Below are 18,690 nucleotides of genomic sequence, written 5' to 3'. Positions count from 1 at the left end.
CTACACTGACGGACTAAATGAGGAGGCATTTTCTCTAATTCAAATGGAAGCCACAGGCTGCATGGCAAAATATATTATGATTAGCTAGGGGACTCAGCAGCTGTGGGGCCAACCTAGTCGAAAAAAGTGTCTCAGGTTAGGATAGGGGACAATGACATTCACTCTAATATCCAATCCTGGGACATTGTCTTCAACCAGGTATGACCCCAACCAATCATGATAAATTTTGTAATGCAGCTGGAAGTTACAATACCCTTTTAGGAAGAGGTGATGGTCCAGAAGTGTTGTCCTTGATATAACTGATGAGACAATGGTATCCCTGAAAAATCTTATACTATATTTGTTTAGGAATTCTACACCGTTATTATTTCAACGGAAATGTCACCTCCTAGACCACATAAGCTGCTGTTTAGCTTTGTATCTACTAGACGATCCTATGTTCCTCACTTGCCATAAAAAGTGCAATGGTATATTGAATTTGCTACAAGAAAAATGTAAAATGAAATTATTATACACGTGAATTGCAGCAGGCGCTCATATCTCTCCCTTTTCTGTGTAAGTACAACTTCTTTTTTTTCTTTTTATTGAAGAGAAAATGCAACAATCATCGATATGTTTTGTTTAATTGTATTTCTCTCTTTGGCACAGGCCGGCTCCCATCTCAGAACATTACCGAAACACCCCGAGGGCGCAATTCTCACAACATTCAGAGCTTTAAGTATTGAAATTCAGGTGCTCAGATCCAGCATGAAGCAGAAGTGAGTATATTGTACCAGCTTCTATAAATTCAAATGTATCAAGCTGTTTTTCTTAGCATAAGTAGATAACATACAGGACATGGTGTAAACGTTACATTCAGCCTTTCAGCTTTCAGAATAAAGAAAACATGAATTCAAGGGAAACACTTGATTTACTTTGGAACTGAACAGATTCCAAGTGCTTTCAAGTCTACTTAGGCATCAAACCAAGAATATTATTTAATTTCAACATCCCTATTCAGTAGAGCATATTATTCACCAGAGGGATGACTATGCATGTTATAAAGTGATAGTATTGGGTCTTAGATATAACATTCAGTGCTTGTAATACACTGCTTTGCAACATGCTACACATGCGTGCTGACTATAATCATTGAGTCGGTTATCTGACAAATAGTCACTGATACATGCATGTCGCTACTGAACCGTTATTGGCATCAACGGAGTTGAGTTCTTGGCAAAGTTGCAAAGTTGGCGCAAACAAAAAGAGCACCACAAAATTTGCAACCATATAGTAACATAGTAACATAGTAACATAGTTGATGAGGTTGAAAAAAGACACCAGTCCATCAAGTTCAACCTATTTTGGATCTCCTGCGATCCTGCACTTATATTTGAAATTGATCCAGAGTAAGCAACCGCCAATCTGTTTCAATTGTGAAAATCAATATTGCAGTCCTATTTTTACCCTATATCCACTACTATCCTTCATTTTAATTAAAGGTCATATCCTGGATACACTTTTCTGCAAAAAAATTGTCTAGCCCTTTCTTAAACATATCCATTGAATCTGCCATCACAACCTTCCCTGGCAGTGAATTCCATATCGTGACTGCCCTTAATGTAAAGAACCCCTTCCTTTGCTGGTTGTGAAATTTCCTCTCCTCTAACCTTAGGGGGTGACCGCGTGTCCTGTGTATAGTCCTTGGGGTAAAAAGTTCCCATGAAAGTTCTCTGTATTGACCCTTAATGTATTTGTACATAGTAATCATCTCTCCCCTTAGACGCCTCTTTACTAAAGTAAACATGTCTAAACTGGCTAACCTTTCCTCATAACTTAATGACTCCATACCCTTTATCAATTTTGCCGCCCTTCTCTTAACCCTTTCTTGTTTCAAATTATCTTTTTTATAGAGTGGTGCCCAGAACTGTACTGCATATTCAAGATGAGGTCTTACCAATGATTTATACAGTGGCAAAATTACACTGTCTTCCTTGCATCTATGCCCCTTTTTATGCATGCCATTACTTTGTTTGCCCTTGCAGCTGCTGCTTGACATTGAGCACTATTGCACAGCCATATACATTTCGAGATGCCTCTGCCTCGGCATCAGCAGCATAGGCAAGTCATCGTCATCTGTGAGTATCCTTAACTGCCCTGAATCAGGAGTACAGGCAGACACAAGTGCCAGAATCCCGCAAGGGCCCACTTTCTGGGCTTGCAGAGAGCAATATCAGGCAAGATACGCTATGCAAACTGGGACCCGTGGGTGCCTGTGTAGTGGGAGGAGTTACCAACCTGAGGTGGTCACGCCCACATCGGTGGCTACGGACAGGGTCCCAAGAAGTTGCTGTACCAGGGTGTGGGGTGATGGTGCCTGTGTCTGTAGGTTTGGGATCACAGACTTGTGGATGACACTCAACCAAAATGTGGTTTGATGAGCTGGAAAGAGACTGGGATACTGTTTACATCTAATATATTTATAGAGTTGTATTGTTTATTTTACTATGTTTTACCATTTTTATTCTGTGGAGAAGGGCGCAGAGGGAACCTTATCTGTTTTTCACCTGCATCTCTGCAGCAACATATCGCATGTAATAGAGATTTAATCGCATCTGAAACTACAGCTATTGCCAGCTGCCTCGATATGGTGGTCACCATTGGGTCCTTGCATCACCCACACAGTGATCCCTGGCACAGTGCATCCTGCTACTCTTCAGGTGGAGGGGGTTGTGGTTATCGTGGGCAGCACGGTGACTCAATAGTTAGCACTTCTGCCTCATAGCACTGGGGTCATGAGTTTAATTCCCGACCATGGCCTTATCTGTGTGGCGTTTGTATGTTCTCCCTGTGTTTGCATGAGTTTCCTCTGGGTGCTCCGGTTTCCTCCCACACTCCAAAAACATACAAGTAGGTTAATTGGCTGCTATTAAATTGTCCTTAGTCTCTCTCGGTCTGTGTGTGTGTGTGTGTGTGTATGTTAGAGGATTTAGATTGTAAGCTACAATGGGGCAGGGACTGATGAGATTGAGTTCTCTGTACAGCGCTGCGGATTTAGTTGCCCTATATAAATAACTTGATGATGATGATGATGGCATAATCTGTTTAGCCCATTATGCTTTTGGGGTTTGCCGGATGCAGACATTAGTCTAAGCGCAATTAATCTTTAGGGAAATAACAACAAAAAAAAGTAGAACAAATTTAAATCCAAGACATTACGCTGTGCTACACCACCGTATGAATGAATTAACGAGTGAATGAATGAATACATGGAACTCTTATGGGATCTTTTCTTGGTAAGGGATTACAAAATGATTACAAGTGTAATCAATGTTTCAGTACAGTAGATAGATTTCATTTTCATTTCTCGTGGAATAGCAAAGACCAAAATACTCTCCTGCTCGACATAGGTCGATTCAAGAGTTAGATTAATTAGAAACCTCCGTCCGCTGGGAAAAAAATGCATCTGTAAAATAGATGAATCTGTACATATTTTTCCAGTAATGGTTCATGATAAATGATATGAAGAACAACACAAAGAAACAGACACACTTGCAAGTTCTGCATCTAATAAATGACAGAACTAAGGGTGCACAGAGCAATGAGCTGTGACCCAGGCAGGTGCGGAGGCGAGAAAATGGGTTTAGCGACATGTTAATCATAGATCCAGGTGGCTTGGATTAGATAATAAAATAAAAACAATATTCTAAGCAGGACCAGGGAAGTTGCACATATATAATCTTTATAGAACTATGCATGACATATTTATTCCAATGTAGATACTAATTCTTGCAATAAGGGCTGGATATTTAGAAAAATGGATGATGACACATTTCTGAAATTTATTTGTATGGACTACCTATTAAAATTAATGGGAGGTGGGAGTAAAATAAATCTGCTGCACATGAACTGGAGTAAAGGTCTACTATGAAAAAGTATATATGTGCTATAAAATAGCATTGTCTCTAGAAAAGAGAGCTCTACTTCTGACATATGGAATTGTGGATGGAGACATTAACACCCTGTATAAGTTTTTTTCTTTCCGTCTCTTTAAATAATAAATGAGATGAGCAGGTTTCTAAAATATAATATTTCTATAATTTATTAAAAAATATATAATACATAGATACAGCCATACTGGACGAAGAAGCAGATATACGCCCAGGGTCTCAAATGCCAATTGACACCCTATATCTGTTCAACGTATTCTTTTATAGGATAATGAAACTCCTTCTTACTTTAAAACACACCTTCCCAGCTTACATCACTGCTGGCACTTTATCATTAAAATAACATGTTCTATTGGATGGTCAGCATATGGACATATCCGGAGATGGTTGCTCAATCATCATATGACCATGATCTAATCTGTTTTTCTCCTGAAGTGTGCAGAACTGGAAAATTACTAAAAACCTGTGTTTTATTAGTAATATTACATAAGTTGTTTTTCCAGCTAAAACTAGGATGAAGTTCGTCTTCTTAAAAGTACAGGTCTTAATAATACATCGGTTCTATATATTAGTGTTCTATGTGAATTCATATATATTTCTGTTAGTTTCATTAAAATTTACTTCAACAACCCATATATATGTCTCTTTTAGACAATATTCATCCAGAAACCCATGCTTAATAGCACAGGAAGACAGGTAGGTAGAGCACAGTGACATTACAGGCATGTGGCCTGGAGAGAAGCTCATCTTTGGAGACACCTTTCTAGTGACATCAGTAGGGGGCAGTATAGTGCAGCCTTTAGCGTCATTGTGTAGGGTCTACATGCATCTTAACTGTTTTGAGTAGAATTTGTTGCAGTGCACATGTGCATAATTTGTACTTATATTTTTTAGTTTAATATGTTCAAGTGCAGTGCAGTGAGGGCTGGCAGAAGCAAGTCCCTTAGAGATGTATCCTATTTTGAGTTACACATATCTTTAGGTGGCGTATCATTGTGCATCCATAGCAAGTTTAAGAGTTGATGATGATGATAGTGGCCGTCATCTCTTAATGCCGAATCTATACACTCTATTTTTAGGCTTCAGGTATCTTAACATACGTACAACTCAACTTTTCTCAATTCACCAACAATTTTTTTTTAAAACCCTTTAAAACAAATACGATGGTCAGCACAGTGGCTTAGTGGTTAGCACTTCTACCGCACAGCACTGGGGTCATGAGTTCGATTCCCAACCATGGCCTTATTTGTGTGGAGTTTGTATGTTCTCCCTGTGTTTGCGTGGGTTTCCTCCGGGTGCTCCGGTTTTCTCCCTCACTCCAAAAACATACTGGAAGGCAAATTGGCTGCTATTAAATTGCCCTTAGTCTCTCTCGGTCTGTGTATGTTAGGGGATGTAGATTGTAAGCTCCAATGGGGCAGGGACTGATGTGAGTGAGTTCTCTGTACTGCGTTGCGGATTTAGTGGCGCTATATAAATATATAGATGATGTTGATGATGATGATGAATACGATCCAATAGCAAAGTAATATAACCACCATCAATACAGAAGTAGCCCAAACTTATAGTTGTGGACTGTTGTTTTTTAACACCGTTTGTACAGATCACAGAGGCTGGAACTGAACCAAACTGTCTCTGATGATGACGCTGTGCTCAGGCTCTACTATTGACAGCCACTGTTGATGAGAGGGGGGCCCGGTCCCAGGATGGTGATCATCACTTTGTGCTAAGGGGTTAATATATTACTGTATGTAGTCGTGTTTGAAAAACATTAACATATTCCACAATACTGTACAAGTAGTAAAAGATAAAGAGACATTACATACATGTGCAAACTGAAAGAAAGCACATAGAGACGCTGCTCCTGAGAGCTTACAATCTAAAGAGAGAAAGGAACAGGATAGTCTACACTATAGTGTAGGGATGTAAAAGTGATTCTATAAAGTGCGTCAGTATAACAATAAAGATCACAAAGTTAAGGTGAGAATTTTCAGCGACTGTTCAAACATTGAGATATTAATGACACTTCTCAGGCAAAATACATTTGTGTATAAAACATAACCTGTAGTTGGAATGGATAATATTCACTCTCAGAGTTATCTGCCCTTCTAAGAACATTTTGCCTGTACCTTTGTTCATATGATGTTTAGACTTGTTTTAGTACAATTCATTTACATTTACATGCATGTACTTTGATGCTTTTATAAAAATAAAAATAAAAACTTTGTTATTATGTAACAATTGTACTTGTGTTTTACAAATTTACTTGTATAATTTATGACATCAGTGTTTCCCAGGTGCTACTTTGCTTTTCACAGTTATCGCCAACTTTTAACGAACAGTCATTTTAGTTATTAACGGGATTGTCTGTGTTAGTGATAACTGGCAGAGAAGCTAATGCTAATATTGGGCGCACCTTTCCTGGAAGGTCAGTTTGATTTCTGTATCATGTCTATTGTCCATCTGACTGTCTGTCATCTCTCTACAATCCATTTGTTTTAAATATCCCAAATTATGAATGCATTAAAAAGCCCAAACGGAGCATTGCTTATTATTTCCATAAAATGAACATGCCTTAAAAATCAGGATATATTACACATTTTTATTATTGATATGAAAGACGCCGTTGAAAACAATGTAAACAACTTTAATGCACTTTTCATGGCTAATTTGCACATGAAAATAGCATTTATAATGTAGTAATTTTAATGAGTATACTGTTACAAAACGTTTTATTTAAATGGCATTTAGTACCCATATAATTTACTCTAGGGGTACAAGTTTGTGAGACTCATTATATGACAAATTTAATGCAAAAACAGTACTGCAAGTAGTAAAGGAGGTCATATTGATATATACTGTGCATTTCTCTGCATATTTGTCCCCATGACAGCAACCAATCAGATTTTAGCTGTCATTTTGTAGAATGTACTAAATAAATGATAACTAGAATCTGATTGGTTGCTATAGGCAACATCTCCACTTTTGTATATCCATTTGTATTATGCATTCTGGAACTATTAAGCCGCAGAGTAAGTAACCGGTATAACTGATGGCACAGTACCTTGGGTAAAGCATACTTGGGCAGTTTCATCTGTACAAACGGTTCTCTTCTGTATGATACATAATAGTGCGGTCGTCCTCCGGACGTCAGCTGTAAATAACGGCAAGAGTGAATGGTCATTTATTGAAATATCATGGAGTATAAAAATAATTCCAAATTAAATACAGATGTATATCTAATTATTCAAATTACAACAAACACGTATACAGTCACCGGTTTTACATCTTAGAACTATAAAGTAGAATAGTCCTCTTGCAGTCTTAGAACATAAACTGCTTCTGGTTAAACACACCAACAATTGCCGAGTTGGGCTCCACATCACAAGCAAATGGAGAACAGGAACATAACAAAATCTCAAATACTAGAAAATTTCCCATCGTAAAATCTCCATGCACAAAATATAGGGTGAGCCTAGAGAAATGTATATTTTCAAGAAGATTAGAATCCAATTCAAGTTACTCACCCTCATCTGCAAAATCCTCAACAACATCACCCCATCATATATCTCATATCAAAATACTCTCCCTCCTGCCCTCTTAGATCTACCTCTGACCTACGTCTTGTCTCATCTCTGGTGACCACCTCTCCCTCCCGCCTACAAGACAACTCTTGTCCTCCTCCTCACTTATGGAATTCCCTACAACGCTCATTCAGACTTTCCCACAGTCTTCAAATCTTTAGACACTTTTTGAAAACCCATCTCTTATTTAGAGGTGACCTTATCCCCGATAACACTATTTACACTAATACACCCTCACAACTATCCCAATCTCCACTCTGGGCCACACTCGCTCCTCTTGTTTCAGCTGTGTCCCCTTCTGCTTAGAATGTAAGCTCACTAATGAGCAGGATCCTACATACCCTTTGTTTTCATGTCTGCATTTATTTTGTCTACCTTGTATGTCCTTCTTTTATGTATGTCCTGTTTTCCCTTTTGTACGGCGCTGCGGAGCACTGTGGCGCCTTACAAATCTCTAATAATAATAATAATAATAATAATAAGGAGATATTTCAGCATTAAGTAATCACCATTATTTGATATACCGTATATACTCGTGTATAAGCCGAGTTTTTCAGCACATTTTTTTATGCTGAAAAAGCCCCCCTCGGCTTATACACGGGTGAACTTACCTGGTCTCCGTTTCCTCAGCTCTTCAGTTCCGCAGTGGAACGCATGTGCGTTCCACCGACAGGAAGTTCCGCACAAATGCCGAACTTCCTGTCATTGGAACGCACATGCGTTCCACTGCGGAACTGAAGAGCTAAGGAAACGGAGACCAGGTAAGTTTGTTCTCTCTCCCTCACTCGCTCCCTCCCTCCCTCTCTCTCCCTCCAATATTAACATAACGTGATTTCCCTATTCTTTGGGGGTGAAATTGGGGGTGAATTTCAGATATGGCATTTGCTGGGTCTCATAATACATTATTATTCAGGATACCGTACATTGATGGTTCTAATTTACATGATTCATTTATAAAACAGTTTTTTCAAATTAAATCAATAAAGTAGAGTAACAAATCAGGGGGTGTGGAAATATTAATGCACACATATATAAAGATATTTATTGACAGTGTCCCCCTGCACCCCATTTTGAAATGTGTCAGGGCTTCACTAAAATGGCAAGCTTATATCAGGACCATAAAGCCATATTTATGGAGCAGTTGTGAAAAAATGGCAAACAAACTGTGTATTTTTTTTAAAATTGATGCTGGGTGTCACACCTACAAGACCACGTTCAAAATCAGTCCTGCTTTTTCTAGATATGCTCCCGAAGCTGGTTGTTTTAATGCCTGCTTTCTGCACATGATATAAAAATGTGTAAAATAAAAATGCATATACAGATGTAAATAAAAAACATAATAATGAATAAATCTACAAAAATTACCAGTAGCTGCTGCATTTCCCACCCTAGGCTTATACTCGAGTCAATAAGTTTTCCCAGTTTTTTGAGGTAAAATTAGGTGCCTCGGCTTATATTCGGGTCGACTTATACTCGAGTATATACGGTATTATTTAAAAGTTTCTCAGTTTCCTCTTAATAAAAACAGTCAGGAGATAATATGTTGGATATCTCTGCGCTGCAGGTGACCGGCGTCATACCGATGTACTAGAGGTGTCTTCTTGGACTTATTTGCATACATGAATATTTATGTATGACATCATTAGAATTAGTGATTCCCCATCTCCCACTGACACTTTACTCTATATTATTAACCATTCGGTATATATGGGTATTATCCATCTATCTGTCCTGTGCCATTTGTGAGCTGTCTCTCTGCAGGTTATATCACCAAACCCCCAGCCCCCATCTCCTTCATCTGCACCTTCCAGGTTATCATGTACAGTCAGACAATGCTGGATCCAGGTGCGTTCAGTTCAGATAATAACCACAGACAACTACAGATATCCAGGAGCCTCATCAATCACTGGCTAAGTAAGTAATTAACAGACATCTGAAACGTTTTTTTTTCTTAGCAACAGAACAAAGCAAAACAGGATACGCTGTAAACATACTACATAAAAAAATGTTATAGCTAAGAGGTATCAATTCTAAGTCAAATATTGTATTGTACAAATTAAATCAGAATGGTTATATGCAGAAATTAAGGGATTGTTTCCTCTTTGAACGCAAGAAATTTGCATGCCTCATCTTGCTTGAAATCAATCTGTGCATGCAGCAGAAAGGGGACTTACCCCAAGGAACACAATTGCATGCAATTCCTGGTCACTTACGGCTACCAACGACTTTAAGGGCGGAATGGGGGAGGACAGGGGCGGAACGACACAGACAATGTACAGTAACGGCGCGCCAGGGGAGAGTACTCGCACATGCGGCCAATTCCAGCTTTGGGCATCTCTCATGCACGTGTATTGTACCTGTACGGGGCAGGTATAAGTGCCGACTGATCAGTGGCGGATCCAGTGGGGGCGATCGAGGCGATCGCCCCCCCTAGCAGGGGCTTGCTGCCGGTGGCTGCACAATATGTGCAGGTCCACTCGGCAGTGACAGTGTGCTGCCCGGCTGCTCTGATTGTGTTTAAAACACAATCAGAGCAGCCGGGCAGCACATTGTCACTGCCGAGCGGACCTGCACATATTGTGCAGCTGCCGGCAGCCTTGAAGTCAAAAAGGGGGCGGGGCCTAAATCGCCCCGGGTAGGATACTTTTCTAGATCCGCCCCTGCGACTGATAGTGATGACAACGTGTGCGCATGCAAGGACGTGTGTACAAGAGAAAGCGTAAATATGTATTTGATGTACAGTACGCATTAAGGACATCCTAATTTATGCCTTTTATTGTAAAAAAATATATTTTTATTAAAGATTACAGTATTAATAGTTTTATATTTCTAAAAAACATTTTTGCATGCATTCTGAAGTCAACTTATATTACATATATGCCTGTGCGTATCCTGCTGTCTGTTCTGTCTGTCTACATACGATAATTAACGTATAGCCAGATCGTACTTATACCCAGATTCATATGGGAACGTACCATGAGATCCGCTTGTGATTGAATACGGGCAGATGTGAAGTTACGTGGGGTTTTTAACCGCAAGTTCACATTGCGTTCGTAGATGAATCAGGTCTGCGATTACCTATTCCTGTCTATATCTATAGATGATATTGTTTGTTTTATTTATCGCTAAACTTGCACTTCTTTCTTACATTTTAACAATTAAAAATGTATTTTGTAAAGAAATAAAAATGAAGGACCTGGTGTTTGGGGGGAATCCACTTTTTTCTTCATCGTTGTTTATTTCCAAAACTCGTCAGCAATGGACAGTCGACATGACAAAACAAATCGTACAAAAAAGACAAAATACACTGAAGCAGAACTAGAACATATGGAGATGACGGGGAAGGAGCAGATATAAAACAGAGAGGGCATAGAGGGCCCTGCTCGTGAGAGCTTACAATCTAGAGGGAGAGATATCCTGATTGTGTGTAAAAATACTGTATATTTCAAATTACTTAATTGCTGTCATAATCAAAATCTTTTACATTTGTACCTTCAAACTTAAGACAGCAGAGAGTATTAAAATGTAACATTACAGTTGAAGAAGTACGGATGTGTCAGGTGTGAAAGTTATTGCTGCAGATTATGATCGGTATGTATTGAGGTCACTGCATCAGTGATGATTGGAACACATTAGCAGCCGATGAGAATGAGCCATACAGAATGGGTAGACTAGAAAGCAATATTATTTCATAACTTTTAAATTGTGATATTATAAGTTTATCTGTATCCGATAAATATGTTTTTTAAATCATGTAACCTGAGGGAAAGAGATAGCGATGTCAATTTCTGAAATGGGTCAATGAATTTTTAGAACCTGTTCCCTTAAGACAGCCCCACTTGTGTAGATGAGGAACGTCAAGTGGTAACAGTGAAAGTTGGAACTTCTACCAAAAGTTGGGTCTGAGTTGCCCTCTAATTTTAGCTGGACCAAACTCTCAGAGTGAATCACAGTTTTTGGAAAGTAGTTTGACATTTAGCAAATTGATTCTCAAATCTTCTCAAATGTTTATTTATTCTTATATCAAACGGAAAAGGTCATTTAAAATATGTTTTAGTGCTAACAAAATTACTTCAAAGTAAATTTAAAGTTCCATGAGTTGTTACTTTTACATTTATTTGTACAATTTGTTGTTCAAAATCCTCTTAGACTACAATTTAGATTCATCCCATTTAGAGCTAATACGACTGTAGTCAGAGATTTCAATATTTACATACTATTTACATACCCTCAAAATTTGTATATTCACCTTTAAACCATGAAGGTAAAAGTACATTATTTTGTGTTACCCTAAGATTCTTCAATGTTTCTATGGAAGCCCCCACCCACAGTTTTAGGACAGTGTATTGTTGGGATCTAATGCAGGTCAAAAAGCTGAAACTTCAGCCATAAAATGCTTAACGGCTGATAGTCCTTACTCCACATTAACCTCTTAATATTTATTAAACTACTTTAAATGATGGACACGAGACATAAATGTGCCAAAATTAAAAGGAGTCTATTTGCAAATGTGGCAGTGGAGAAAAAAGCAGTCAGTACAACATTCGCAAGGCAACTAGGCTGTCCCCTGGGACAACTGAAATTGGGGGGACAACCAAAATACACCCCAGGTGCACGCATCTTACCGGGACCAACCGTCCCGGGCACTACAGAACCCGCAACCCTTGGAATGCAACCACGAGCCGACTCACAAGGGCGCTACTTAGACCGAGACTATATCCCAGTCATCAAAGAGAGGCGTGTTCAGCGTGCCCACTACCGAAATGTGCGCCCACTGGCCATCAACTGCACAGTGTTTTCCGGCAACTCGCCATCCATGATCTCCACCAGCATGCCAGACATACCAGGAGCTGGCCACCGTTACCATAGAACAGGCTGACCATCCATAACAGGCACCTGAGTTCAGCCAAGCTTAACTTCCTGAACTCCAGAGAATGATTTACTCCCTGCCCATCAATCTTATAGACTATACCTAGCCCTCCCCTGTAACATCAGATGGGCGTACTCCTCCTCAGTTAAACTTTTGACCCCAGAGGACTAGCTACAGATTAGTGACACAGACTCAGCTTTTAATTTCCTACATGCTTATTTCATCCCTCAGTTCTTTTTTCAGTTGTTATCACTGGGCCTGCAATAGTGTATGAATCAACCAATCAAACAACCCACACAGTGCATTTCTATAATGAAAGTCTGACAGGCTGTCAATCACTCTCTGCCTGTTGTGTTAGAGAAGCACATCCCTCCTAGCATGTCAGCCTGTTGCAGAGGAATGATGCAGAGTGGGTGTTTTCACCAGAGATTATTTTTTTTACTTTCACCCTATCTATCAATTGGTTAATGCCAGCTATAGCAATGCTATCACCGGAGGTAAGCCCAGCTGGCGATAAGATTTGCCCTGTTTCTCCGGCAATAGCTTCCCCATACAAAGCATGGAGAACTTATTCAACATGGATGGCGATGGTACACGTACCTCCATAATCTTTCTGCTATCGCTCAGTCTGGGCTCTCAGTTCCACTGCGCATGTACACTGTCTAGCTAGGTCACGCAAGTAAATAAACTGTCCGAGCAGAGCAGCAAGTTAATCCTTATGCTCCCGGCCACTATCCCAGAGGAAGCTGAGTATCCACAAGGTTTTATTGAAGTGTTTTTTTGTAGCAATAGAAAAACGGTTCCATTGCCATGTCTTAGTAAATAGACCCATAAGTGGTGGTATTTCACCATTTAGAGAGCTGACAATATTAGGAACTAAGGTGGAAGGAATTATTGGGAACATATAAAACAGATTCTACACTAAAATGTGTCGATATGCCACACCCCTGATTCTCTGTGCACAGACCCACAATCTCCAGGTTACACCTATTTCTTCTGCAGCAAACTGTGAAAATGATTTGGGGGGTATTAAAATGAAAATCTATGACATCTTACTGTAGAAATGTAAAACTGCTCATAGTAAGTAAAATATCCAAAATTGTATCCAATTCGGTTACCTAGTTAAGGGCAAATTATGGCATACTCCCTTTTAAATTTCTGCTCTTATTTAATTTTTTACTTGCTCAACAATAAAACCTACTTAAAGGAAGTCAGTTTGCTTGGAAAAACACATTCATAACCTTATTGTTTATCAAATATTTTTATTTATAAACAGTTCCTGAAATGTTGGCAAATATTTCAGCACATTTCTTGTATAAATAGATAGTAAGTCTGTCACATTCGAGAGAGAGGAGTTTATTGTGTATTTATACAGTTTGTCTTAATTACAGCAATATCCACAAGTAGCAACAATGGGGTAAATGTCTCAATTGGCGGTTTTAATAAACCACCAATTGGTACATTTACGCCAGAGTCAAACTAGTTTAAGCATAGGGGGCACAGCTAACTATTCATTAAATTATATATGATGAATAATAAATAGAAGTGATATACAGATATTAACACTAGCCTATTTAATGGCTGTTGTGAGTTCCAACCCAAGAAATATTGTCCAATAGATGCAAAAATGTATATAAACAAGGAACTGCAGTACCACATATGTCCACCAGGTGTCAGTGCAGAACCCTTTCTTTCTAAACTGTACAATATAGTTTGTAGGCTATACTGAGGCATGATACATGTATGGATATATTGTGTTTGTGTGTTACATATATGATGTATATATGAAAAATGCAAATTGGGCAAAACATGGAATAGTGCCAATAAAAATCTTGTGAGATTCTCTATTCTGCTGTCATTTACATTTGGTATCCGCCATTCATGCAATAATCTTCTTTTCCCTTGAAATGAATAATAAAGCTGGATTATTTTGGATTATTTCAATTGGCCAATAAAATAAAACTGTTGCTTTAGAAAAAGAGTGTGGAAAGGTCACTTAAATTAAGAAATCTATTTCCGTCATTACTGCACTTTGCATAGCGGTTTCCTGACTATCAGACTTTTGCCGGCACAACATGTGAATCCTTTGCTGTGATAATGTGCTCATGCATATGTATGGCGCTTGTTCTCTACAGGGCGAGCAGTTGGCGGGTGCACTGAGCTATAGTGAACCCAGATGCTGGCGTATAGTCTCAGCACCAATGGAGAACTGTAATCACATTGCTTCTGTCTGTAGGTTATTAGTTTCCTTCTTCTTGTATTGCTGGCAATTTAGAAGTTCACGCTGTAATAACAGAACATTGCTGATCTCTGGCTTTTGTCACAAAATTACTGCATAGAATTAAGGGAGCTGTGGCCACAATAGCACAACTCCTCCCAGACTTGGCTTTCTGTGGATCTGATCGTCAACCTACAAGTTCAGTCATTCTCCCCAACAACTCATAAATTAGGTCATTACTGGCTGGTGTTGCTGCTGTTTAATTTAAAAAATCACACAAATACAAATATATATATATATATATATATATATATATATATATATATATATATATATATATACATATATAAATATATATATATATATATATATATATATATATTTATTTTTTTTTTTTATTTTTTTTTACTGAGTCCGGACAGCGTGGTGACTTCCCACCACTCTTCCAAGTGACACCAAACCAATTTAGGTGGCATTTAGGTGACAAACGTGGATGTGTTTGGTGGCTGCAGATACTGCCCTTGTCTTGGTGTCCGACAGATAGAGCTCTGGCAGTGCTAGACTAATTTGGGGAGCACCTGCAGTTTTGGGTGCTCCCTCTGAGGACCCCCTCCGTTCTGCTATGGAGTCACCTCTGAGGACCCCCTCCGTTCTGCTATGGAGTCACTGGACTTTGGCGGGAGTGGCCAGGTAGAGAATCTGCAATATTTGAAGTAAAACCCTTTGTTTTTTTCAAGAATGTCTCCTCACCCTCAAGGTTTAATTAAGCAATAAATTATGCTAAACTGAGCAGTATTGCAGAAAGGGGGTGGTACTAAAGGAATAGGAGGAGGGACTTAGATGATACTTATATATATATTTGCACAGTGCGCCTTCTAAAGATTTTTCGGCTAGGTGAAGAATCCCGACACATTGGTCTAAAATCAAGATAATTTGTAATGCACCTTTGGGGCAGTTCATAAATTAACTATATTGATTATAGAAAGCTAATAGGATGGTGTTCAGGGCACGATAAAGCTGGGATCCTGTAAATCTGCAATTTGCAAGCAAAATCCTACAAATTTTAAAAATGTGGTCAAAATTTGTCTAAATCAAAGTTAAAAATTATTTCTGAGGCTTCATAAAACTCTATACAGCAGAACCATTTTCACAAACTCCAGAGATTAAAGCCAAAGTCTCTCTCTGTTTAATGGCTGTGATCTATACCAATGATGGTCTAGCGTTCATGTTGTGTATGGGAAAATATTAGCTTTCAACATCCAAAATGGGTCATAGCTTCATCCGAAATGGGAACTGTATATTACCAAGTTGGGTAAAAGAGCATGTCCTAGAAGATTAATGTGGTCCCTGTAGCACATTTCATTCAGAATCACAAAGAAGCGTTGACATAATTACAAGCTGATATCTAAATCCTACAGGGTCATAGTTCACCTCCAAATAATATTCCTGTCTTGTTCCTCTATCTGCTGAATAAACGGTGATTTTACCAGATATTCCATAGTTGCCTCACCAGTTTTCAGTTCTGGCAGGAGGATGTGAGGTCATGTTGAAAGTAACACAGTCTCTAAAATTCCAGCTGACCTTTATAGGTCATCCTGCCCTGCAGTACCTGAGCCCTGTGGGAACTTACAATCATTCCTTGTGACCTCACCAACGAGCCTCAAGGCATTGGAAGGACACTTGGATTAACTTTACACTAAGCAGATAGAATTCTAGCTACTTGAAGCCAATAACTATGAGTAAGGACAAATACACTTAAATTATTTTTGCCCCGTTGAATCCATGGCATAGGTTGTTTTTACTCCCTGGGCCTTCACGAAAATCATGTTCTAATATTGGGTGTGTTGATGCCCACAAGAACTCTACATGACTGTTGTTGCGTGGTGCAATTGCATTATTTATTCGTTTTCGCTCTCCATCCAAGACACCCAATGTGTTTATTTTGCGGCATACATCCTTGGAGTTCCCTATTATCCATTATATATTGTCTCCCCTAGTGTACATTTTTGTAGTAGAAAATGGGTTAATAGCCTCCTATCGTTGGTTTGGTATTGTTGTATCTCTTATTGTTTTCCTTTTCCACTGAAATCCCTGAAGATAACATCAAACAGCTCTATATAATCCACCGTATTAAACAGTGAAGTTACTAACAAGGTCAGTGACTTGAGTAGGTTGAGCTGGGATGTAAATCAAATATCCAAATATCCAAGGTAAACAAAGCTCATATGACATCCAAAAAGGGATAACAATTTGCTGAAAGAATTTGTGCAATGTTTTCCCTTTAATCAATCCACATGTTGGTATGTTGATCCCTCCTAGAACTAAACACCATACAGACTGATGAATTAATGATTTTTCAGGCTTCCAACCACTGTTCAGCCAAAAGTTCCATCCAAAAAAATCACCAGCGTGAAGCGCAGAATTAAGCTCAGGGGATACAATTAGTTGAGCAGAGATAAGAATATTGCTCATTTGCTTCAAGAAAACCTAATTACTTGGTGTAGGCGATATTGACCAACCGTTGCTGAGAACAGACCTTGGAATCATACAATGAATTATCATGTACTATAAGATCTATTTTCTGTTAGTGGTCAAGACGCATTCAGCTGGCTGGAAACATTGTCAGTCATTTATCTTAAAGTATAGAAGACAAAGTCGTGAAAGACCACTCACATTAAAGTTTCAGCGATCAGAATAATATTTTAGAAAGAATCTTGACATGTCAGAAGATTATAACAGGTCCTGTGTGCAGTTGACTTAGTGGCTGTGAATGTAATTTAAATGGATAAAAGCCACAATTAAATGGATATTGAAGAGGAATTATATTTCTTAAAAAGATACACTCCATACCGCAGTCAAAAACAATTGTTTGGTAATATTAAAAAACGTAACAGAATTTTTCGCTGGTGGAATTTGCCCTTTAAAGTTCTATATGGAATAAATATCATTGTAATTGCAAAAAAATATATATTTTTGTTTAGTATTTAATAAAATGGCAAAGGATAGTTTCAGGGACAGTTTATTCAATTAAAGTTGATTTTAAAATTGTGTGTTGTTTTATTACGCTTGGCAAAATGGACAAGATTCTTACAATATTTGATTTGTTCAAAACTTCTTTTTGTAAATTTGATTAAAGGAAGAGGATTTACACAAGGCAGTAGGTGTAATCTGTAATCTGTAATTTCCTGATTTTGGATCCAGAAGAGTGAATTTGTCATATAGGTGAACAGGAAATAAGGACAAGGTGATAAGTACACTGAGATGCATTGATACTGAGAACTACAATATTGTTTTTATCTGCACAAGAAGGAGGGTTACCTCTTCAACAAGATATTTGATTCAGTATAATATTTATTATATATTGTCCTAACATTTCTTGTCAAACAAGGGGGTGCTCATAAACATTAGCTCAAGTCTAAAATATAACTTAAAGATCCGAATGATCTAATCCCCTCTACTCCACTAGATTCCAGTAAAATATAAAATCTTTATTATCCTTTTATTTAAAAAGAAAAATCATCTATATATAGGCCAACTACATTGTTTAGCTTGTTTGTTTTATATTTTTATACTTTTATGTGTATAAGTAGAATGTGCTATAGTGGAGTAACAGGAAGATGGCTCATGACAAACACAGGCACCAGCCATTCTATACATGACCAAAATAACTGTCTGCTAGTAAGGCAAATAAATGGGTATTAAGGAAGCACCACAGAACTAGCAATAAAGGAGAAGCAAAAAGGAAATTGATTTTTTTTAAATTATCCACTGGACTGTGAAATCAAGACTAGAAGACTATGGATTAAACAAGGGTCTGTAAAAACATTGGATAAATAACGTCCAATGAAGATTCTGGCCAATCACAATGCAGGGAACATAAATAAGGCAATCTTCAAGCATCAACAAATATCACATGCTAGTTTTGTAAGAGGAGCGTATTACTAGAGACGATATTACAGCACGATTTAGCACAAATCCAGTTTTGCAGTTGCACATGTAATTTCACAGACGTTCAAAGTTCTGGTGATACAATCTTTGAGTTCTCTCTCGACTTCGCCATTCTGCAGAATGACTGCTCATGAGTGTGCA

The 18,690-nt window shown here is 38.4% G+C and overlaps 1 protein-coding gene across 8 annotated transcripts in view; it reads right to left on the bottom strand.

Moving 5' to 3' along the window:
* The window catches only part of SORCS1 (sortilin related VPS10 domain containing receptor 1), a 459,666-nt gene that overhangs the window by 141,859 nt on the left and 299,117 nt on the right, over positions 1-18,690 (bottom strand). For all 8 annotated transcript variants that reach the window (XR_012693296.1, XM_075215731.1, XM_075215724.1 and 5 more), the window contains exon 8: positions 6,994-7,083. Coding sequence is in view for 7 of the 8 variants with exons in the window: in XM_075215731.1 (XP_075071832.1) it covers positions 6,994-7,083 (90 nt within the window). In the remaining variant the exon portion in view is untranslated. The remainder of the gene's footprint in view (positions 1-6,993; positions 7,084-18,690) is intronic.

Source organism: Mixophyes fleayi, chromosome 6, assembly GCF_038048845.1.
Source record: "Mixophyes fleayi isolate aMixFle1 chromosome 6, aMixFle1.hap1, whole genome shotgun sequence".
NCBI lineage: Eukaryota > Metazoa > Chordata > Amphibia > Anura > Limnodynastidae > Mixophyes > Mixophyes fleayi.
This window is presented reverse-complemented; position numbering and strand designations above follow the sequence as displayed.